Genomic DNA, 25,319 nt, shown 5'->3' with positions numbered 1-25,319 from the left:
GACCGGGACTGCGGAGGCGGAAGCGGCAGCCGGGGGGGCGGGGAAGGGGCTGGCCCCGGAAGGAGGAGGAAATCCTGAAAAGAAAACAGCAACAAGCTGAGCTGCTGTGACAGAGAGAGACAAAATGGCGGTGCCGAGAGGGAGCCTCCGGGTCAGGGCCCAGCTGGGGCTTCCGCCGCTGCTGCTGCTGACCGTGGCCCTGGCCGGAGGCTCGGGGACCGCCTCGGCCGAAGCGTTTGACTCGGTTTTGGGGGATACGGCGTCTTGCCACCGGGCCTGTCAGTTGACCTACCCCTTGCACACCTACCCCAAGGTAGGGCCCGTCCGAACCGGGCTACAACCCTTCCCTGGCCGTTCGTCTTTCCGCCCTCCCGCTCCTCTGTCGGCTCTGGGAACCTGGCCGTTGAATCCGCCATTCAACCGCTGTCTCCCACCTGTGTCGCTCCTGTTTTCCTCCCTAACCCTACTCGCATCCGCTCCCGCTATAATTGCCGGAAGTTTGTGCTGCACCCACCCTGGAGGGGGCCGGGGATACGAAGATGAGAGAGCGAGCTTGCGGGGCAGCAGTGCACTCTAAGCGGGAGGAGGATGCTGACTGTTAATACGGATCCTCACCTTCAGGGAGCCTAAGGAACGGCGGGGGCGGGGGGCAGGAGCCGAAACGCAAGCCCACAAAGGGTTCCTTCATAAACCATGTTTACTGAGCACCTCCCTGGGCCGAGAGCTAAGTGTCTGTTCCGGGAGTCAGACGAGGAGACGATCCCACTGCGGTATGCAATGTGTGAAGCAGCCCGAGGAGTTGTGAGACGCACTGGAAGGGCTTTCCGCCGGTATTGAATTACTGTGTGCCGGGCGCTGCCACTAGGGCCTGGGATGGCTTAGAGAAGAAGCAGGTAGATACACCTGCACTGAAAGAATTTACCATTCAGTGAAGTGAGTTAAGAAATGAGACCAACCCTCAGGGAAGAAGGAAGGGGTCACAGCTTGCGGAGAGGAGTAACCCTACTTTCACTGCCCCCCCCCCCCCCCCCACACACACACAGGTGCTGTCTTTCCTTAATTCCATTCTGCTTCTCAAGTTGTTTTTTTTTTTGCTTCTTGAGAACTCTGTTTACGCAACATTCTAGATTGTGGGGTGAACTCCCTCACCCTTTCCCACATATAATTTGGGTATATGCCTTCCTCACCCCACTGCCTTCATTTGCAAGAGCTTTTGTGATGTTGCTGGTCTTTTTCTTCTTGTTTTTCCCTCATCTCTATGTTTGCTTAGTGTGGCTAGCCCATTTTGTTTGCTCTCTCAGTTTATAAAGTGACCACGAGGATAAGCCCCATGAAATTAGGATGTTCCTTATTGGCGAGTGTTTTCAGGTCTTTGAAAATGGAAAGTTCTAAATGCTATCCCTTCCCATATGTCTGTTTACATTGCCTGAGGATTATCAGTTTTCAAGACAAAATGTGGGAGAGGGTATTTTCCTAAAATTTTCAGTCAGAGACTAATATAGCAAGAGAGAGAAGTGAGAAATTCTGATTTCCAGACTTAATGTATACTTATCCCTAAATACATTGTCTTCTTCTCTTATAAACCTCTCATCTGAGAGGATTGTATGGGGAAACTCATTAATATTGATTTGACCTGGTTTGGCATGGAGACTAATTTTGTATCATTCAACTATTTGGTTTTGGATTTTATTTCTGAGATTATTCCTAGCAAATTTGCAGTATGAACCGGAATCCTGGGAGAATAACTAAGTAATTTGAAAGGATAAACGTTTCTGCAACTTTTAAGTACTTTTATAATATCCACTCCTTCCTAAAATACTCTGATCTCTAAGCTATTTTTACTTATTCTTTAAAGTTGTTGTCACCAGGAACTCTAAATCATCTGGCTTCCTGTAAATACTGGACTTAAAATGTATTAACTGTCTACCTTCTGTTAGCTGATTTGATGAGGGATTACCCATTATCCCTAATTCTCACAACCACCCTGCAAAGTAGGGTTTTACAATTGAGGAAATTGAGGCTCTGAACGGTTAAGTGACTTGCCCAAGGTCACATAGCCAAGAACTAGTGGAGTAGTTGGAATTCAGTCCTAAAACTGGCTATACTGTACTGCCTTTTATTAAAAAGTTCTATTAAAAATAATTTACTTGTTTCACTGATTTCTGTTGGCCCTCCTCCCACTTATTGTACTTGCAGTTCAGGGGGAAAAAAAGCGGTGTGTTATATAAGAAATGAATTTAGATGAATTTACAAGCTCACATAGCCTCTCTTGGTCTGGCATTTGTAGCTGGCAGATAGAAATCTTATTTTAAGGACTTATTTTCAGAAGTATTTTGTTGTAAGAAAGTAGAATGCCCTAATTGTTTGTAAGTAATTATTTTTAAATTATGGTATTTTACACTTTAACTTTCCTTAAAAGTGCAGTTGCTTAATTTGCCTGGGTCTAAATACAAGAGGCATAAGTTTATGTTAATAACAAAGCTGACTAGATCCAGCCTGGTCATATTTTTTTTTTACAAAGTATGGGCTCTGGAACCATACAAACCCAGGTTCCATCCACAGCTCCACTTTTACTATCTGTGTGTCCTTGTCCTTACTGATCACTTCTCCTTATGCTGTTTTGTCAGCTACAGAAAAAAACCTTCACACCCTGCAGAGCTAGTGTGAGAATTAAAGATAATATATGTGGCATTCTCAGCAACTGCCCAAGTGCTGAATAATGAGAGAATAGTTAGCTTTACTTAGCTCAGGATGTGAAAATGAACATAAAATCTATAAATGGTATCATTGAAATTCATTGTAATTATTAAGCTGGTATTCCATTTGTTGGGGAGCACCATTTCCTTGTGCTCTAAATCAGAGAAAATATCTATAATAATAAAAGCGTAATATGCTAATTAGACCGGACAGCTGAAAGACCTTCCGGAAGTCCTTCCGGATGAAGCCGGAAGTCCTTCCGGATGAAGCCGTGGCGGTGGGGCTGAGGCAGAGGCAGTTAGGGGCGATTAGGCAGGCAGGTGAGCAGTTAGGGGCTATGAGGCAGGCAGGTGAGTGGTTAGGAGCCAGCGGTCCCAGATTGTGAGAGGGATCAGGCCTAAACTGGTAATTGGACATCCCCAAGCCCCAAGGGTTCCCGGATTGTGAGAGGGTGCAGGCTGGGCTGAGGGACATTTACCCCACCCCCCATGCACGAATTCGTGCACCAGGCCTCTAGTATTTGATAAAAGCTTGCCAGTCATTTGGGATACATGGGGCATGAATCATTTACTCAGAGTAATAATATTACCTAGAACATGAAACACGTACTTAGAATAAGGATATGATTCTTCATACTGATTTTTGAGTGCCTACTCTGTGCCAAGTGTTGTATCAGATGTTAAGTGTTAGTTCAGTGCCTGGCACGTTATGGGTGCTCATTAAATATATTATTAATGTTATGTCTATTTATTTGTATAGCACAATATTAATGATATTGTGGATATAAAATATACAGCCCTCATATTCAAGATTGACATAAGTTGTTGTCCCTGTTTTACAAGTAAGGAAACTGAGGCTGAGAGATTAGGTTACTTGCCCAAGATTGTACAAATGGTGGGGCTGAGCTTTAAATCTAGACTGTTTTCACCATGCCATACATGTTCTCTTCTAAAAATGGTACTGGAGCCTGGCCAGAGTGGCTCAGTTGGTTGAGTGTCGTCCTGTGCACACACATACTTGGATTTAGGTCTCAATCCCCCAGTGGGGCACTTACAGAAGGTAACCTATGGATGTTTCTCTCTCTCTCTTCCCCTCCCTCTCTCTTCCCCTTCCTTTCTCTAAGCATGTCCTCCGGTGAGGATTAAAAAAAAAAAAAGGTACTGGAGGGCTTATTTGGGTTGGTTTAACAGAAGAAAACATATCTGAAAAGGAAATGGCATTCAGTAAAGCTCTTAATGATGGGCTCATGCTTCCTCTGTGCAATATAAGGAAATATGTGGTACTCCAAAGACATGAAAATTCTTTCATTGTTGTACAAAGTCTGCAAAGGCTACTCAGGTATGAAATTTATTTTAATTGCTAAAATTCTTTCAGTTTTACCTTAACAATAAATGCAACTAGAACTGAGGTCCAAAAATGTGCTGCCTTCAAAGCTTGTTTAATATTAGACTGCAGCCATCTCTTCCTAATGGATTGCTGCTGCTACATAAATTTTACTAATCCTCTGCTGGAAAGAAATGCAATTTGTATTCCATTGGTTGCAAACTGGTATATGCACATGCTGTTGCCTTCCCTTTTTTGGTGCCCGCCAGTTTGTACACAGTGGATCACATAGTAAGTTGAGGGGGCTTCCCCACATGTACTGGTTTGTTTCAAATACTATATGTAGTTCATTGATGAAAAGCCTGTTGAAGACATTGTCATTAGTCTTAACTAAGCAGGTAACATTTCCCAGTAATGAAAAATATATCCTATCTTGAGCTCACACACATATACAATGATGCCTATAACTTGTTTTCTCTTTCAAAACTCTATTATTATGATTAACACTACCATTTATTGAGTACCTTGTATGTCCCAGGTACTGTACTAAGAATAGCTATTTCCAGCAGTACTGAGGGGGTTGGAGACAATTTATAGCTATTATCTCCTTTTATGATGAGAAAAACTGAGATTTAGATAAATAACTTGTGCTGGGTCACTCACCTAAAAGGTTTCAATCCAGGTCTGGCTAATTCCATTGGCCTTTCCCATATGGCGTACTGTTGCTCTTGTTTGTGTTTTTAGTAAATAAGCCAAGTTTTAAAAATCCTTTTATGTAAGTATTCATATAGATGTACACCTCACTTTGTGGGGCCCTTTATAGCACTATTGGCCATGTGAAGCTAATCATGATACTTTTCCTGATAAGCTTGATGATTTGTATAAATATTTACGGCAGAAGTATGCTGTTTGTCCTAAGGTACTTGCTTACTCATTTATATCTTTGTTAAAGTTCTGATTATGTCGTTGTTATTTTTATTTTCAATTCCCCACCACCACCACCACCACGAAACAATAGGAAAAGAGTGATTTTACTCACTAGACTTCTTTCTTTGGTATCACTTTATAAACAAGAAACTAAAACTTCTTTATAGGGGAAAGGTCTGGGGCATTACCTGGCTCCTGTCATTTTTCTTTCAGTTATAACATTTTTTATGGACAGTTTATAATAAACCTACTAACTTTGCTTTCTTCTGACCTTTTTTCCCTGAGGGAAATATATAATTTTTTTGTAATCCTCCCTATTCTTGAATTCCCTAGGAAGAGGAGTTGTACGCATGTCAGAGAGGTTGCAGGCTGTTTTCAATTTGTCAGTTTGTGGATGATGGAATTGATTTAAATCGGACCAAATTGGAATGCGAATCTGGTAAGATGTTATGCTAATGACATCAGCAGTCTATAGCATTGATGTTTTCTCTGAGTTGTGTTATACTTATAATGTATTTTCCTCAGAAATTGAGAAGCATAATGTTTAAACTAGTCATCCAGCATATTTTAATTGTTATGAAGTTAAGAGTTTAGTAGCTGCTGCTAGAAATTTTATGGTCTTTAAATTTCATCTTTTGTTGAGATAGTGTTTATTTTATACTGTGGATAGGACACCTTTGTTTAAACAAGTATTTGGTTTAGACAAATGCTGTAGTAATTAGCCTTCCCATAATTCATCACTACCTTTTCAAGAGCTAATATAATTTTCCTAAGCCTTTCAACCATTGGCTAGTTAGCTTAGCTCCAAGTTTTTTTTTTTATTGAATCAGGCCTTTGACTCAGTATTTAATAGTATATTCTTTTGTGGGTCATGCCAATAAAAGAGGTAACCAGTCTTTGTCATCTCTTAAACCACTGTTCTTATTTTTGCTGAAAGAGGTGTTTAATAAAAAAACAACAACTCTGTAATAAGGACAAAATTGACATTTAACTTTTTAAAGAACTATAATGGAATTTTCTCCATTCATTGCATTACATTTATTCAGTGTAGCAGGAGGTGTCTTACTCCTTATCACTATGCCATGACTAACATCCAGCCTCTGTGATCTCATAACCTTATTTTTTATGGCTCAGTCTCCGAAACTGGCCATCTTTATATGTGCATAATGCTGTTCAGTTTATTATCTAACATCTTTGAGAAGTATATTACAAATACATGACTGGGTTGGAAAGAAAAATAAGATTGTTATAGTGGTGAAGTGTTCTATCATAAGAAAGAAATGTCTCTGGTAAAAGAAGAGAGTATATCTGGTAGAGACCCATTTTACCTTTAGAATCCTGCTGTAGAACATTTTCTAAGTTCCATTTTCTTAGAATTTAGGGTGTTAAACTAATTGTTTTATTTTTTCTTTGCCATGTGAAGAACTTTGTTTCTCAACTAACTGATCCAGTTCCGAATAGTAATATCATATATTTGTGTAAATCACCAAAATATATTATTTTGTTTAACCCCATTAAGTAGGTGGTTGTATTTCCATTTTAGACTTATGGAATTCAATAGACAGAGAGGTTAAACAGTTAGCCCAAGTCACATAAACCACCAACATGATAGAGCCAAAACTTGAGGTTGCCTGTTCAATGAGGTTGTCTGTTCAATGTTTTTTCCACTGTGTAAACCTTAGCATGAAGCTCCCCTCTTATAAATGTCATCATATAGGAACTTGAGTGTGTAATTAATAGATTTATACCTGAAACATTTGACTTGTGGGCGATAAAAAAATAGGGGTATTATTAAAATAACTAGAGGCCCAGTGCACGAAATTTATGCACTGGTAGGGTCCCTAGCGGCTGCTGGCTGCTGGCTGCCATCCGGGGCCTCCTTCCTTTCCTCCTGCCACCTGTCGCCACCGGGGCCTCCCTCTCTTCCCTTGGTTTCCTGCCGCCGCCACCGGCCAGGGCCTCCCTCCCTTCCTCTGGCCGGCCTTGCCCCCTGGTCGAACTCCTGGACGACCTCCCAGTCAAGGGGACAATTTGCATACTACGCTTTTATTATATAGGGACAGGATACATTTGCTACTATTACCAAATTTGGAAATTCATATTGATGAAATGTTATCTATATAATAAAAGCCTAAGCGACTGTTACGGCGGAACGACCAGAATGGCTGGTCACTATGATGCACACTGACCACCAGGAGGCAGACACTCAATGCAGGAGCTGCCCCCTGGTGATCAGTGTACTCCCACAGTGGGGAGCACTGCTCAGCCAGAAGCCAGGCTCATGGCTGGTGAGCGCTGTGGCGGGAGCCTCTTCTGCCTCCGCGGCAGTGCTAAGGAGCAGCGAGCAGGTGGGCGGTAAGGCGTGAGGGGTCCTGGACTGCAAGAGAGTGCAGGCTGGCTGAGGGACCCCCTCCCCCTAGTGCGCAAATTTCATGCACCAGGTCTCTAGTTTTAGTATAATAAACTAGAGGCCCAGTGCACAAAAATTCATGCACTTGCGGGGGGGGGGGGGTCCCTCAGCCCTGCCTGTGCCCCCTCATAGTCCGGGACCCCTCAGGGGATGTCTGCCTGCCAGCTCCCCATGGGTAGTGGGCCTAGGCTGGCAGGCAGACATCCCTCTAGCAGTCTGGGAGCCCTCGCTCCTTACCACCCGCCTGCTCACTGCTCCTTACCGTTTGACTCACTGCTCCTTAGCACTGCCTTGGAGTCGGGAGAGGCTTCTGCCACCATGGTTGCGCTCGCCCGGCTTCTGGCTGAGCAATGCTCCCCCTGTGGGAGCGCACTGACCACCAGGGGGACAGCTCCTACATTGAGTGTCTGCCTCCTGGTGGTCAGTGCGCATCATAGTGACTGGTTATTTGCCGTTCGGTCAATTTGCATATTATCCTTTTATTATATAGGATTTCTTCATAAAATGCCAAATTCCTTTTCTTTCTTTCTTTCTGTCTGTTTCTTGTAATTTGATTGTTTTTCTCTTACAGCATGTACAGAAGCATATTCCCAATCTGATGAGCAATATGCTTGCCATCTTGGTTGCCAGAATCAGCTGCCATTTGCTGAGTTGAGACAAGAACAAGTATGAGACAAAACTGCCTTTCAAAATTGCCTGCTTGTATTGCACTTACTTGTATTGAAATATTTATCACCCACTTGATCCTATTTTAGTATTATATTTTAAATTAGTTTTCAGCAAACAAATTATATATTTGCACACAGACAAATCAATTACATTTTTCTATGATGCTTTACTGTTAAAAGATATGTTCACATACATAATCTCACTTTGTTTTTTCTCATTGTCTAGTGAAGATATTATCCCCCTTTTACATATGAAAAAATTGAGGCTCAGGGAAATTGATAGTTCAGTCTCTTTTTTTCATCCCAACTGCAATTACCTTAACTCAGACCATCATCATTTCTCATCTACATTACTAAATTAAATTAACTTCCAAACTACTTTCCCACTCTAACCCCCTCTAGGTTATCTTTTAGTCTATGTCCAGATATTTACTTTCTCAATGGAAATTTCATCATGTCTTACTCCTATCTTATTTATATATTTCAGTTGTTCCCCATTATATACAAGTTTAAGTCCAAACCACTTATCACAACCTGGCTCCTGATTACCTCTCCTATGTCATCTGTTATAATTTCCCACCCCTCATACTCTATACTCTGTATATACTGGGGAAATTTTCTAGATTTTATTAACTTTTGTATAGAAAATACAGCCCACATGATATAAAAAACTCAAAAGGTAAAAAGAATAAATAGTGATAAGTCTCCTACCCCTATATTTTTCTCCATTAAAGTAGTCAGAGTTACCAATACAGATATATTTTATGTATATACATGCATTCTTTTTTAAAAATTAAAGTATACATAGTGAATGTCTACTCTTTACATATTCCTTTGTATGAATTTATCATTTAATAAGCATTCCCTTATTTTTGGACATGTAGGTTGTTTCTAATCTTTCATTTAACAACGATATTGCATGTTTGTGCATTTATGAATCAGAATTGGAGGGGAGATATGTCAATTAGTGTTAATTCCTATCAGTAGCTTACTATATATGTATTCAGCCCATAAATACTCTCTCACCCTGCCGTGTTATCAGATGTCTCACATTGTATGCATATATTCTTTTGATTGATTTTTTTTTCTTCTTTTTCATTGATGTTAATTATGGCATGATTTATTTTACTTGAAAGCATTAAAGATAAGAATGGGTGACTTATCCCTTCCCCTTCTATTTCTTGAGCTTTGCTAGGCCTTATTTAATCAAATCTTAAGATTCTCCATATTTGTTGTTTTTTAATCCTCACCCAAGGATAATTTTTCCATTGATTTTCAGACAGAGTGGAAGGGAGGGAGGAGGGGGGAGAGAGAGAGAAAAACATTTGACGTGAGACAGACACATCGATTGGTTGCCTCCCACATGAGCCCCAACTGGGACCAGGGATCAAACCTGCATCCAAAGTATGTGCCCTTGACTGGGAATCAAACCCACGACCCTTTGGTCCGAGGACTGGGGCTCTAACCACTGAGAAAACCAACCAGGGCAAGAGTCTCCATATTTTTTTATCTGATTCAAAAGCCTTTTATTTTCATACAGGTGACAGGTAGCTTATAAATGCGTTTGGTAGAAATTAAAGGGATTTTCAGCTTTACCATAATCAATTTGCATAGATAACTAAGAGTTTACTTGAATGCTAATTATTATAGTAGATTCACTTAATGCTTTATACCCTGTCCTAATAAGGATTTGATTATGTTGCTCTCTTGAATATACATATATATAAATAATAATGTATTTATTATGAATTAATTTTTTTAAAAAGCTCATGTCTCTGATGCCAAAAATGCATCTACTCTTCCCTCTAACTCTGGTACGGTCATTCTGGAGTGGCATGATGGACTCTGCACAGAGCTTCATAACCTCTTCATGGACTTTTTATCTTCAAGCTGATGATGGAAAATTAGTTATATTCCAGGTGACGACTGTTCTTCATATATTCATCTAAATACCAACAACAGTAAATGTATATGTCTCAAGTGAATGTCTTGGCATAGAGCCATGTCACTTAAAAATATTTATCATGAAATAATAATTACTTATTTGGCCTAACGAAAACATTGGGCATCACGGCACAATGTGACTTACACTCCCATCTGCCTATTGGAAGCCTATCTAAAGCCCTTAGTCCTTACCTAATAAGAACTCTGAATCTTCTAAATTGTATAGTGGCTAAATTGATAAAAATGAAACCTAGATATGGGAAACAGGAATAATTAAAATACTTAGAATATAAATAGTGGCATGTATTTATATCCTATATGGACATTAAAGAAAAGCAATATGATGTAATTTTTAGTTGTTTTTAGTGCTTTTCTTCATAACTCTTATAAGAGAACTTACTGAAAAAGCATATTGCCGCCTAGAGAAGTAACTTTTTTCCTACTTCATTATTTACCATGTGATCCTCTCTAATAAAATGGTAATATGCAAATTAACCATCACTCTGCTACATAAGCCACGCCCACCAGCCAATCAGGACGGGTATGCAAATTAACCCCAATCCAAGATGGCTACAGCCACAGAGAGCAAGGTTTCCCAGGTAACAGAGCAAGCCAAGCTTTCCATAGCCGTTGCAGGCCTAAGCCTCCACTCAAGCTACAAAGTTTCAATTATAGAAGGTAAACAAATTCAAACAAATGGTGGCAGAATGGAGCTTGAGAGAGCAGGCCAGGGTTGCCGGTGGCAACAGGGGAAGCAAAGCTTTCTGCACACCCTGGCCGGGCTCACCAGCTTAAGGCTACAAAGTTTCAATTGTAGAAGGTGAATTAACTGCCACAGAAATGGCTGCCGGAGCCCCAGGCTTGGCTCCACTCCAGGCTACAAAGTTTCAATTGTAGAAGGAAAATAAATTCCAGATACCAGGGCCTCCACTTGGGTTGCCAGGGGGCGTGGCCGGCCTGCAAACCACCACAGGCCCCTCGCTCAGGCCGCCCCACGCCCCAAGGGAACCCCCACCCTTATCTGTGACACCCTTCAGGGCAAACCAGCTGGCCCCCACCCGTGCACCAGGCCTCTATCCTATCTAATAAAAGAATAATATACAGATTGATCATCACTGCAACACACAATATAGCTGCCTCCATGTGGTCAAAGATCCTGCCCCCATGTGGACACAAGATGGCCACCACAAGATGGCCAGCAGGAGAGGGCAGTTGGGAGGCACCCGGCCTGCAAGGGAGGGCAGTTGTGAGGGACCAGGCCTGCAAGGGAGGGCAGTTGAGAGGGACCAGGCTTGCAAGGGAGGGCAGTTGGAGGTGATCAACCCTGCAGGAGAGGGCAGTTAGGGGTGACCAGGCTGGCAGAGGAGGAAAGTTGGGGGCAAACAGGCTGGCAGTGGAGCAGTTAAGCATCAACCAGGCTGGCAGCAGAGTGGTTAGGGGGTGATCAGGCTGGCAGGCAGAAGCGGTTAGGGGCAATAAGAAAGGCAGGCAGGCAAGCAGTTGGGAGCCAGCAGTCCTGGATTGTGAGAGGGATGTCCGACTGCCCGTTTAGGCCCAATCCTACCGGGATCGGGCCTAAACGGGCAGTCGGACATCCCTCCAGGAGTCCCAGATTGGAGAGGGTACAGGCTGGGCTGAGGGACAACCCCCTGCCGTGCACGAATTTTGTGCACCGGGCTTCTAGTGTGATAATAATAGTAGTCTTCTTTTAAGTTCTTATGTACTAGGGACTTATGTATTTTATCTTCAAACAACTTCATGAGGTTGTATTATCCCTATTTTATTGATGAGGAAACTGAGTCTAACTTGTTTAAGGTCACCCTTAAACACCCTTGTTTGAGGTCAGTAACAAAAATAGGCTTCAGACTCAGGTCACTTTAACTCCTAGGCTCATATACCACCCTACAACATTGTCTTCTTTTTAATTCTATAGTTAAATTCCTTAATTTTTTTTAATTTAATCCTTACCTGAGGATATGTTTGTATTGATTTTTTTTTTTTCTTTTAGAGAGAGAGAGAAACATCAATGTGAGAGAGAAACATGATCAGTAGCCTCTGGTATGTGCCCCAACTGGGGATCAAACCACAACCTTTTGGTGTACCGGACGATGCTCTACCAACTGAGCCACCTGGTCAGGGCAAATTTCTTAAATTTACCAGCCCACAAATTATGCTGTGGTACTGTCTTTCTCTCAGGTATTAATTAAAGTGAACCTTTAATTATTATTACTAAGTGAGTGGCTTACTGTAAAGCTAATATGTGATTTTCTCTCTTTAAATTTATCAGTAAGTTTTGTGTCTTAAAGCTATTTAAGTTAAAGCATAAATTGACTCTTGGAGTGGAGACCTCATTCATTCCTGATTAGATGTGAGATTAGCTGTTTCTCTCCTTGTGTCAACCTGAGTGTAACTAGGATAAAGAAGCCCTCACTCCAGAGGGTCAGTGCTATATGTAGAGTATGGAGTATTTAGCTGTAATTTATGAATTACACTTAGGGAAGAATGGAATGTTTCAGCTGAGAAAAAATAGAGATAGTAAGTGTTTAGTCAAATATGTTGGCAGTCTCCTAAATTATTCCTGATCAAGTAGAATTAGAACTCATTTTTGCAGAGTATGATATTTAATGCAGTATGCTATAATTTGTTCTTTTTTCTATTTCTTTTTTTATGCTGTCAAGAAGTTAAACTAAATATTTGATGATGCCAAAAATCTGTCTGTCTGTTTGCAAGGCACTGGATCTGATATTTAGGAAGTGTAATTAAAGTATATTGTGGTTAATATGTTTTATTTTTTTATACCATACTTCTGTTACTTTTTCTCAATTTGAATGTTTATAGAGATTGCGTGTTACACAACTTGTTACTGAGAGAGGCTTAAAGAGTACAAATGACTTAATTGCTTTCATTATCATTTTAGTCTAAGCCAGAAATCCAGTATGCATCACAGTTGGAACAGGAGCCTACAAATTTGAAAGAATCATCGCTAAGCAAAATGTCCTGTAAGTTTTCTTTTACGCAGCAATCAAATCTGGTTGTGGTAGAATTCGTTGTGTGATTGTTTTTACACTAATAGAATATGAACAAATAATTTCTAAAACTTTGAGTGGTTCTCAAACTTTAATGAGCATTAGGATCTGGATAGCTTATTAAAACAGATCTCTGAGTCCCACCTCCAAAGTCTCCAATATTCTAGATCTGGGAAAGGACCTGAGAATTTGCATTTCTAACAAATTGCCAGATTTTGTTGATGCTGCTGGTCTAGGGACCACACTTTGAGAACCTGTATTTTAAAACCATTTAGTTTGCTTTGAAGGATGTTGTAAGTATAAACTAATGAAATATTCTGTTACATTCCAATAAACAAACCAAATAGTGAAACTACCCTAAAAGTATGAGTTCCTATTCTATTTTGATTTCCATACTAGAAGTGAATTTTAACTCATGGGAATATAAAACATCAACCTAAAGCTGAGCTTACCTTTTAAAATGTACTAGCTTATACCTTACTTTAGATACTGATTTAATTAACTTTCTAATGATTTTGCTGGGTGGATAATGATAGCACATAAAGCATCTTTAACTTTACATTAGAATAAACCAAATTCCGTTACTTAAGCCCACATGTAATTAAATTGAAAGCTTCAATGTCAGTGAGAATTCTATCTAATAAAGAGGGAATATGCTAATTGGCCATCACTCCATCACAAAGATGGCTGCACCCACAGCTGAGGCCAAGTTCCCATAAGGAGCCTTAACGAGCAATCAGCAGGGACCTGAGGCTACGTCCTCCCCCACCCCTGTGGGGCTTGACGGGACCTCAGGCCACGTCCCCCACCCAGCAGGGCTTGACAGGACCTCAGGCCACGCCCTCCACCTGGCAGGGCTTGAAAGGGGATCTCAGGCCGTGCCCCCCATCCGTCAGGGCTTGACAGGGGACCTCAGGCCGCGTCCCCCACCCTGGTGTCAGGCTGGGGGACCTCAGGTCGCACCCCCTGCCCCAGTGCCAGGCCAGGGGACCTGAGGCCACGCCCCCTGCACCCGGCGGGGCTTGACGGGAGACCTCAAGGTGCGCTTCCCGTCCTGGTGCTGGGTTAGGGGACCTCAGGCTGCTCCCCCACCCCAGCACCAGACCAGGGGACCTGAGGCTGCGCTCCCCTGCCTGGCTGGGCTTAACAGGGGACCTCAGGCCATGCCCCCCACCCAGTGGGGCTTGATGGGGGACCTCAAGGTGCACCCCCAGTGCTTGGTCGGGGGAACTCGGGCCGCACCCCTGCCCAGTGGGGCTTGACGGGGGACCTGAGGCTGTACCCCCATCCCGGTGCTGGGCCGGGGGACCTGAGGCTGCGCCCCCCACCCAGCGGGGTTTGACGGGATCTCAGGCCGTGTCCCCCACCTGGCAGGGCTTGATGGAGGACCTCAAGGCACGCCCCCCGCCCCGGTCTGGGCTGGGGAACCTCAGGCCACACACCCCCGTCCTGGTGCTGGGCCAGGGCACCTGAGGCTACACCCCCTGCCCAGCAGGGCTTGACCTGGATGGGACTGGCCGGGTCTGGATCTAGCCCAATGTGGGGGGGCTGGCCGGGTCTGGGTCTCACATGATTTTGAGGTGCATGTGGGTGGGCGGCAACTTGACTCTGGGTCCCGTGGTGTGCCCCAGACTCTGACAGGAGGAAGGTTTTCATATACATTTTACTTATTTTCTTTCATCTCTGACACTTCTATTATAGAGAAAGGGCAAATAGCAATATTAAATTATTTCCTCTAATTAATCCCCTTTTAATGTGCACGAATTTCGTGCACCAGGTCACTAGTTGGGAAATAAAATAGGAAACCCTTAATGTAGTAGAATATCTATTTGGTTTTTGATGTGCCATAGGAACTTGCATTCATTATTAAATGTATAGATCTAAAAGTAGTCATTTGGGACTGTCTTTTGGAGTATAAGATATCAAACATGTGCCTTGTTATTTCACCAGATCTACAAATGAGAAGTTCACAAGCACACAGGAACTTTCTTGAAGATGGAGAAAGTGATGGCTTTTTAAGATGCCTCTCTCTGTATGTATTCCTCTTTATTAATGGGTATAGGAAATAAAATCTGGCTTATATCAGATATATTCCTTTTTATTATTTTAAAATGTTATTAGCTGCTCAAAAGTAAAAAAAAGAAAGAAAAATTTACTTTCTTCCTACCAAACGTCTACTTTTGGATATTTTAATTTCTTAAAAAGTAATATGCAGCCCTGGCCAGTGTGGCTCAGTTGGTTGGAGCATTGTCCCATGCACCAGAGGTTTCACAGGTTTGATTCCCAGTCGGGGCACATGCAGGAGGCAACTGATCAATGTTTCTCTCTTTCTCCCCCTCCCTCCCACCCTTCCTCTCTCTAATATCAATAAACATATTCTAAGGTGAGGATTTAATAATAAATGAAATGTGATATGCATACTAGTTTAATAAAACCCAAGCAGTTTAATATAACCATAGTTTTTTTCACAGTATAAAAACTTTCTTTTTAGGATTCCCTGATTTATGTTAAGAAATGTGCTTCTTAAGTATATGTTAATGTTTTGGAGATCAGATTTTTGTTTTTAGCTGCATGGCCACATATAAGGCTAGGAAAGGTAGATAAGGCTATAGACTAAGGAAGGCTTCATGTTCTATGCTAAGAAGGAATATCAACTGTATGCCAAGGACTCTTAAGGCTAGCAAGGAAAAGTGGGCAGAAGGGGGAATGGGTATGTTATGTCCTAGGAAGGACTATCAAGCCTTCTGAGGGTGAAGAGCGTTTTATCAAATTATGTGTGCTTGCACTCCTGCAAGGAGTTATGATATGAGCCCTCCCTCCATACTTCTCCCCCACCAATAAAAGAAAAGGGGAAAGAAAGTGGGTCTTAACACTTATTGGTAACTATTGACTGTGTCAGATACCACGCCAAGCCCTCGAGTAGAACAGTATACAGATGCTTGCCCTCACAGTCTCACACTATGTTCTGTCTCAGGTGTAACACTGCAGTAGTCCAAACTGCATGCTTCCTGTAATTTCTTGTGATAGAAATAGTTTCTTAGGTTTTATCAGATGTCAGTAGGGTCATATTGGAATCTAAAAATGAATACCTTTTACTGAACAAAAGTCTTTAAAGACTGGGTGAGAAAATAAGGATTTAACTTTAAAATTTCCCTTCCTTTCATTTCTAAACCTGCTTTTGATTTGCTTAAAAAAGGACATTTTTCTCTCTCCAGTATTTAGGATTTTTGTTGCAATTTGATAGTTTTATGAAAGCTAAATATGATAGTATCCTACATTTTAATAAAAAGAATTCTTTTTTAAATGCTTTTCCCCCCTCAATGATCTCATTTGACTCTTAGAACTGGCTTTCTACTGTAATAAGTAGGTAAATCCGAGAGGTGAATCCACTACCCCAAGATTATATATCTACTATATTAAAATTCAAATCTAGGTTTTCAAATTCTGTATCTTCTTCTCATTCTATTCTACCATAGCTGTTTGCTCTTTAAAGGATCATGATTTTTCCATGATTGCAGGTAAGATCGCCTAGCCAGTCAGTGGAATCTGATCTTCTGACCCTTACTACAGTGCTTCTTTTTATTATATCATATAGTTGATATGAAGTTGTCCTTGGCCTCCAGAATGGAAATTGAGATCAAACTCGTTTTTTCACTTGCCATTTCTTTTTGGAGAGTCTATTATGTGCCAGGCACTGTGTTAGGGATGTGAGACTTAAAAGATGTTCAGTCTACCTTTATGGAGTTCTCAAATATAGTAGAAAAAGACAGATAGTAACAAAACAACAATGATTGATAGATATTTTATGTATACACATACCTCTTATATGTAGAGTACCAGGAGTACTAAGTCTATTACAGGTTTCAAAGGGAGGATTTACAGAGATAGAAATGTCTTAAATGATGACTAGAGTTTTTTGCTAATTGTAGCACATTTGATTGAGAGATTTGACCAAACCAGGTTGCCTGGAGCTAGATAGGAGGAGGAAAGTAATCATTTTTTAAAAACATGTTTTTATTGATTTCAGAGAGAGGGAGAGAGAGAGAGAGAAACATCAATGATAAGAGAGAATTGTTGATCAGCTGCCTCCTGCACTCCCCTTACTGGGGATCAAGCCTACAACCCGGGCATGTGCCTGCAAGGAACTTAACCGTGACGTCCTGGTTCATGGGTTGACGCTCAACCACTGAGCAACACCAGCCAGGCAGGAAAGTAATCATTTTTAATATCAGGAAGAGGCCTTGTGAAGGATAGAGGATCATGTTGAACAACTTGGGTAAACCAGGCAAGAAATTAACGAGATCTGAACTAGGGCAGTAGGTAAGAATAGGAGATGATGGAGAATCTTGTAGGATTATTTTGTTGTAGAGGTTAAAGAAGTGGATTGACTTAAATAAAATGAGTCTTAATTTTCTGGCTTAACTAGTTGTGATTGGAATCCAGATATCAAATACATCATTTCATGGAAGGGAATTCCTCAGTACCAGGTTAGGGCTGGGATATGTAAATTAGGTATTTTTTTATTAAAAATATTTTTACTATCTTGCTAAATTGGAATACTTAAAGCATCTTGTAGGAATTCCCTGCTTTTAGATACATTTTCCAAAGTCTATCTCTTTTGCTAAGAAACAAGCAGTGAGTGCATGCTTTTTCCTTAGCATGTTCAAGTGTTGGCAAACCATCAGGTGACTGGGTTGTGATGATATCTTTTATTAGGCAGTGTTGGATGAGCCCAGATGTGAAAATTGTCCAATTTTCTAATTACATAGTTTTTCAGAATTAGACTCTTAAATATTTAAAAATAGCTTGACTTATTCCTGTTCTTGGAATCTTAATTTATAGTTTGGCAAACAATAGGTCAATTATAGAAAAAGTTTTAGTTGCTGATTCTTGTAACTGGCTTTCTACATTAAGATATTTTAATCAGCCCTAGCCGGTTTGGCTTAGTGGATAGAGCACCGGCCTGCAGACTGAAGGGTCCTGGGTTCAATTCTGGTCAAGGGCACATGCCCGGGTTGTGGGCTAGATCCCCAGTAGGGGGTGTGCAGGAGGCAGTGGATAGATTATTCTCTTTGATCATTGATGTTTCTATCTCTCCCTTCCTCTCTGAAATCAAATAAAAATATATATATTTTTTAAAAATACATTTTAATCAGCCCTAGCTAATTTGGCTCAGTAAATAGAGCATTGGCCTGCGGACTGAAGGGTACTGGGTTCGATTCTGGTCAAGGGCACATGCCCAGGTTTGAGGATCGATCCCCAGTTGGGGGTGTGCAGGAGGCAGCCAATCAATGATTCTCTCATCATTGATGTTTCTATCTCTCTCCCTCTCTGAAATCAGTAAGTACTATTTTTTTAAAAAGATATTTTCATCAGCTCAGTTGACGTGGCTCAGTTGGTTGAGCTTCGTCCCATGAACCAGGGTTATCCCATGAACCAGGAGGTCATGGTTCGATTTCCAGACAGGGCACTTGCCTGGGTTTCAGGCTTGATCCCCAGTAGTGGGCATGCAGGAGGCAGCCGATCAATATTTCTATCTCTCATTTTCCCTTCCTCTCTCTGAAATCAATAAAAACATATTTAAAAAAAATATTTTAATCATAAGAAACATGTAACTTTATCTTTACTAAGATGTGCTGCAATGGGTGCAGAATACTTCATAATAGATGTACTCTTTTGAATTGTAAGTAAATTATGGCAGATTAAATATTTGAAATGCTCTAGAGAAGCTAACTTCTGGAAGCCTGTTGTAATCCCTTTGTAAAACAAATGATAATTTCATAATTTACCTATTCTATACCTTAATTCTGGGATATTGGGTTTTCTTAAAGCTAGTATCATAATACCTTGCAAAATAATACATATAAAATTTTATAGCAGTGTATAATTTATAGGACACTTGCATTTTTCTTATCTCATTTAGTAATTTAAAATTGCCCTTGACAATAATTGCTTTAATTTCATACATTTAACAAAAAGCCAGTATGTCTGATTTTTTTTAAGTTGCAAAAGTGATGCAGCCATGTTACAGAAACTTGAGAAATGGAGGGAAGGGTTTCATACCACCCTAATATCTATTATAATAGTTCCTTCTATAAGTATTTTTTTAAAAAATAGTTTTAAAGGTAGTAATCATAAAGCTTTAATTAGATTATTAAAATAAGTACATAATCTTGATTGCCTTTAATTATCAAGAATCTCCTGTTTCTTATATTACGAAATTGTAACATGACTAATTGTTGATATTTCCTTCTTTCTTTCTTTTTTTTTTTTTTTTCAGTAACTCTGGGTGGATTTTAACCACAACTCTTGTCCTCTCGGTGATGGTATTGCTCTGGATTTGTTGTGCAACTGTTGCTACAGCTGTGGAGCAGTATGTTCCCTCTGAGGTAGATTTAATTCTAATACCCTATTTGAAGACTGAGACATATGATTAATCATTTTAAATGCCTATTTTTTTTTAACTAGAAAAACAAGGCCTCTCTACTAATAGAATGAGAGAAGATTTGGTGGTTTCAGTCACATACCTGGGGGTTGGTACACATGAAAATTACAGGTTTGCAGCACAAGAATCACTGTTCCAGTTTTCTGTAAAAGCTAACTACCATAGTTACATACGTGTTGGCTGGTTTAAAGTGTTTCTCTCCCTGGTTCTGTAAGCCTGAAAAGAACCTGTTGACGTCCGTTTCTAAGGTGATATTTAAGAAAGAAGTCTTGTATACCCACTTAACATTTTAAACTAATTGCCACAAATTTTAAAGAGTAATTGCTGCTTTAGAAGCAGCAAGTCTAGAGCGTTTGATTTTGAGTTCGTTTGTTCTGGAATCTAACCCTGAAAGAGAGAGAAAACTATCATGACTTCCTTGGTAATGAAAATTTAATTGACCCAAGAAATGTAACTTTTAAGATAAAGGAGTTTTATTTTGGAAAAGTCTATAATTTGATTATTCAATTTAGCTTTCAAGGAAAGAAAGTTATTTATATAATAAATATGGGCTAACTCAACTCCAAATGAAATAAACTTCAGTTGTCTTTTGCTTTGAAAGTGCAATAGAAAAAGAGTGAAAAGAAGAAAGGAGTAAAGTTAAAATAGAATCTAATAAGTAGTTGGCATGTGCCTAGCATGGTGCTTGAACAGTTTTATCTTAACAGACTATAAAGATAGGTTTTAATATAAGATTTATGCATGAATAATTAAGATTTATATTTTACTAGAGGCCCAGTGCACAAAATTCATGCATGGGGGGGTGGTCCCTCAGCCGGGCCTGCACCCTCTCTAATCTGGGACCCCTCAGGGGATGTCCAACTGCCAGTTTAGGCCCGATCAGGACTGCTGGCTCCTAACCGCTCGCCTGCCTGATTGCCCCTAACCGCTTCTGCCTGCTAGCCTTATTGCCCCCTAACCGCTCCCCTGCCAGCCTGATTGACGCCTGACTGCTCCCCTGCCGGCCCAATCGCCCCCAACTGTCCTCCCCTGCCTGCCCAATCTCCCCAACTGCCCTCCCCTGCTGGCCTGATCGCCCCCAGCTGCCCTCCACTATTGGCCTGATCGCCCACAACTGCCCTCCCCTGCCGTGACCCGCCTCCTCCACGCAAGGCGGCAGAGACGCTGGGATCGGCCTCACCACGCGGAGTGGCCGCCGGGCCCCGCCTCCACTGTGCACACAGCCATCTTGTGACGGTGTCGCGCGAGGGCCACCTAGGCTTTTATTATATAGGATTTTTTAAGATATGTGATATAGCCCTAACCGGTTTGGCTCAGTAGATAGAGCGTTGGCCTGCGGACTGAAAGGTCCGATTCCGGTCAAGGGGATGTACCTTGGTTGCGGGCACATCCCCAGTAGGGGGTGTGCAGCAGGCCGCTGATGGATGTTTCTCTCTCATTGATTTTTCTAACTCTCTGTCCCTCTCTCTTCCTCTCTGTAAAAAATCAATAAAATATATATTTTTTAAAAAGATATGTGATACAGACAGCTAGAAATTGGAACAGGATAATGTTGAAAACTTATATAGTTCTGTAAATTTTATAAAGTATTTTCATATATCTTCCATATCCAGCAGTACTCTACAGTATGTTCTACTATCTATTTTATAGGTAGGTTAGCAGGCTTACAAAGCCAGTTAACCTCCTGGGATTGCACAGCAGTTGAAAGTATTGAGGCTAGAATTAGCTCATCTTTTGATTCACAACTCCTGTTTTTCCTGTTTACCATCTTTCCTATGGCTGATAAAGATTTTAAGTGGTACAAATAATAAATGTTCAAAGTGTTAAGGAAAGCAGACACCACGTGCTGGATTTTCAGATAAGGCTTTTAGATAATGTGGATCTTGACCTGAACTTTGAAGAATGGGTAGATATGAATTAGCAGAGAAGAGGGTAGACAATTTTCCTAGGTACAGACAAGAATAAGCCAATTATCAGGGAAGTACTGTAAGGAACTAACTTGATTGAAAGAATTTAAATTAGGAGAATAGACTAAATAGATAAAATTGAGCAGGATCAGGAATTGAAGTATTAGAGATTGTGTAAATTTCTGTAAAACTCATCTGCTTATGATATGAGTATACTAATGACATCCTCTTGCTCCATTACTTGTGTTATTTTTAGTGCTGATGTCCATATTTTAGTCATTTCATTATTTCTGATAAAATGAAATTACCCATCTTACATAGGATTTTTGTTGCCTATTACTTCCTTTAGTTACCCCATGTACTCTAAATCCTATGGCAAAAAAGCTACAAATCCATAGTAATAAATCTTTGTTGACCTCTCCACCATATGGCACTTTATTCCTTCCTTTTTACATCATTAGTTCCTTCTCCTTACCCCTAAGTTAAAAGAAAAAAAGATACACATATAGATTGGTCTGATTATTGCCAAGAAAGACAGAATGGCTGGCCTCAGGTGAAATTTACCTTGATAAATCTACTACAACCTGGATTCTGGTCCCCAGGCCTACTGACTAATTTGAGCACTTTCTTTTTTTTTTTCCCAATTTTTTTTATTAAGGTATTATATGTATACATATCTTGCCATTGCCCCCCCCATAATTTGAGCACTTTCTATCCAAATAGTTTTAAATGGACATTTCATTGTTTTCCTCTCTTATCTCTTTATCTATGCAAGCAATCTCCTATTCTGGTGTTGTTTAGACATATCAATGCTTCTCATTGTGGTTTTGGTTGTATCTTATAGATTTGGGGAACTTTCCTTTCAGATGACTTGATCTTTCTTTTCCTTTTAGATGTTGTCTCTGCTATGATAAATTTTGATTGTATAGCTTTAATTCTGTAAGAAATTCTCTCCCCTTATTTTCAAATTCTTTGGGGAACAACTCACTTTTCCCACATATGCCCCCTACATTCCTATGATCATAGCGTCTAAAGAATCAACACCCATATGGAGTCCTGTTGATACCTGTTACATTTCCTACAAATATCTGCCTTACGATGTTACTTTCTTGCTCCTCTCTAGAGCTCTTCTTCCTATACTTAACAATTAAAATTATGGCTATAACCTCAAAGAGCTAGACTTTTCTAAGAAGATTTATTTTCTAGAAAAATGTGTGGAAAAGAACCATTTGGAATCATTCACTTTAGGCTTTACTTTGTATGTGAAACCACACTTTGGCTAGGTATTAATGTTGTGTTCAACCATATATCCTATCCTATATAATAAAAGCCTAATATGCAAATCGACTGAACAGCAGAAGGAGCGGTGTTGGTGGGGGGGGGGGGGGGTTAGGGGGAAGGGTGTGCCGGGCTGGCAAGAGGGCAGCACTCATGACACACAGATGTATTGCTGTAGGAGTTAACAACAAATATCCTATTTCTTAGTAAATACTTGTCATTTAGCTTTTCTGCTTTTAGGAGATAACCTACATCTAAATAGACCTACTTTCAAAGGATGTTAGACATAACTGTTATACTCCAGTGAGTTCTATGACATTTGCAATGACTCTATTTTATGCTTTCATTCTTTTGTTGTTTTACTATCTTCTTGGATATGATAATAATTTAAGGAGCTTTTATATGTTTGTGAAGACCTTTCAGTGTTAAAATGTTTCATGTAAATTCTTTGTTCTCACAGCCTTTTAAAATAGCACATATTTTCCAAATATATTGTTAAAACATTTAGTAGCAGAGAAACTTACTCCAAATCATTAGACAAGTTGGTCGGAGAGGTAAGATCTTGAAGGAATGGATCACTTAAAAAATCAAATATCCCAAATAAGTGCTCTTGGTATGACAACACTAACTCCATTTAAACCTGAGCAGTTTTTCTTGATACTCTGTTGTTATGCTTCTAAATATTTTAACTTGGGACATGTGGAAAAGTTTTCTTTGCCATTACTAGCAGCCGAATCACCTATCTGTAACACTTTGAGTAAAAGCATTCTTCATTCTTGAGGACATTTATAGAAATTTATTTATTTATTTATTTATTTATTTATTTATTTGTTTATTTATTTGTTTATTTGTTTATTTATTTATTTATTTAACAAAATACCCATAGATTAAATTGTTATTGGAAGACTTAGTGTTGGAAGACTTAGTGAGGTTTCTAATTATCCAAATTCTAATATGCATTGATTTTCTTTTGCAGAAGCTGAGTATCTATGGTGACCTGGAATTTGTGAATGAACAAAAACTAAACAGATATCCAGCTTCTTCTCTTGTGGTTGTTAGATCTCAAGTGGAAGATCATGAAGAAGCAGGGCCTCTACCCACAAAAGTGAATCTTGCTCATTCAGAAATTTAAGCTTTTTCTTTTTTTTTTTTTTAAGAAAAGTGTAATAGCTATCTAAATATTCATTTCTCATAGAGCTTTTAAAATTGGTTTCATTGACTATAGGGCTTAAAAATCACTATCAAATGAAAATAAAGTTACCCAAATCTGAGAAGACTATATTTGCTGTAATTTTTTTCTAGTAATTTAAGAGATGGATATTTGGGATTGTATTATTATTTTAATATCTGTGGCTTCTTTATTATTTGCATTGTTTTTGTTTTCCTTTTTAGCCACATTCTATGAGCTGATCATTGTTTTCCCCCACCATGATACCATCAGTCACTTTAGTGATTAAACTGAATATTCAGTAGGATATGATGCTTCTGCTCAGAAATGGCCCACAACCTGTAATTTGAAATTTAGCAGGAAATGCCCTTACACTACATTTTCAGTTGTATTGAACTGAAATCATTAAAATTTTATTTGAATAATTATGTGTCGAAATTCGAGTTAATATACTCTTGATTTTCCAATCTTTCCTCTCACCCCTACCCAACCCAGACAAAAATTATGAAATGTTCTATTACTACCTATTGCTATGGTAATAATACATATTGCTATACAATATGATGATCAGGAAACAAACTGAAGCAAAAACAATGTGGTCAGAAGTGCTTTTTTTTAAAAAATCCTCACCTGAGGATATTTTTCCATTGATTTTTAGAGAGAGGGGAAGGGAGCAAGACAGAGAGAGAAACATCAACATGAGGGAGACACATCGATTGGTTGCCTCCCACATGTGCCCCAACCCAAGTCAGGGATCAAGTCTGCAACCAAGGTACATGCCCTTGTTCCGGAATTGAACTGAGACCCTTTGGTCTGAGTGCTAACCTTCGAACCACTGAGCAAAACTCGCTAGAGTCAGAGTGCATTTTAGGTTATCGCACAGGCTATAGATTTTGGTTGAGTGAGTCTTTCCCAAGAACTATTTCTCTATTAGAAAGCATATCAAGTATAAGTTTAAAGATATTTTCAGAGAAAACTCTACATTTTGACAGTAAGAATTAGACTAGATTTCACTTGGCAAAAGCTGTTATTATCATTCCTTTAGCTATAATAATACAGATTTTAAAATAAGAGTGATATCAGGTAACATAGGTAACGGAATCGTCACATGATTTAGTGTTATTTTACCTTGAAATGTTAAATAACTTTGCAAACCAATACTTCATTACACATAGGAACATTGTTGGCACCTGAAGTAGTGCTTTTTGAATAAAGAGTGAGTCGCACACTTACCTTGCAACTTAGTCATCAGCTTTCTCTGAGTCAAAAAAATATATACAATAACAACTAATCAAGTAAGACACTGGTCACAAAATACAGGTTTTCATTTTTAAAATAGTTTGTCTAGATTAGGAAGATGGAGGCTTAGAAGATATGTGCACACATCCAGGTGTGGAAGAGAGGAGTAATAAAGAGTTGTCAAGCAGTCATCGTCTCATTTTTTGTGAGAAAACAGTTATAGAACATAGGGATTGGGAGTACACCTTTTTAAAAAGCCTGGTTGTCTTATTTCCCAGCCATAGTTT

General features: G+C 39.9%; 1 protein-coding gene across 1 annotated transcript; it reads left to right on the top strand.

The window, feature by feature from the left end:
• The first annotated feature begins 50 nt into the window (after positions 1-50).
• On the top strand, positions 51-23,904 carry TMEM59 (transmembrane protein 59). The gene is made up of 8 exons (XM_079776645.1): positions 51-313; positions 5,281-5,386; positions 7,929-8,023; positions 9,792-9,944; positions 12,887-12,968; positions 14,946-15,027; positions 19,276-19,384; positions 23,602-23,904. The coding sequence occupies exons 1-8, from the start codon at positions 125-127 to the stop codon at positions 23,755-23,757; spliced, it is 972 nt and encodes a 323-aa protein (XP_079632771.1). The 5' UTR covers positions 51-124; the 3' UTR covers positions 23,758-23,904.
• The last annotated feature ends 1,415 nt before the right edge of the window (positions 23,905-25,319 follow it).

The sequence above is a fragment of the Cnephaeus nilssonii genome, assembly GCF_951640355.1.
Source record: "Cnephaeus nilssonii genome assembly, chromosome: 7".
NCBI lineage: Eukaryota > Metazoa > Chordata > Mammalia > Chiroptera > Vespertilionidae > Cnephaeus > Cnephaeus nilssonii.
This window is presented reverse-complemented; position numbering and strand designations above follow the sequence as displayed.

What these genes read in the sequence shown, in the direction of transcription:
- TMEM59 (XM_079776645.1), top strand. Translation starts at nt 125, where the DNA reads ATGGCGGTGCCGAGAGGGAGCCTCCGGGTCAGGGCCCAGCTGGGGCTT. An exon ending in CAAATTGGAATGCGAATCTG is followed by an intron (nt 5,387 to 7,928) that starts GTAAGATGTTAT and finishes TTTCTCTTACAG; the next exon opens with CATGTACAGAAGCATATTCC. An exon ending in GAAAATTAGTTATATTCCAG is followed by an intron (nt 9,945 to 12,886) that starts GTGACGACTGTT and finishes TTATCATTTTAG; the next exon opens with TCTAAGCCAGAAATCCAGTA.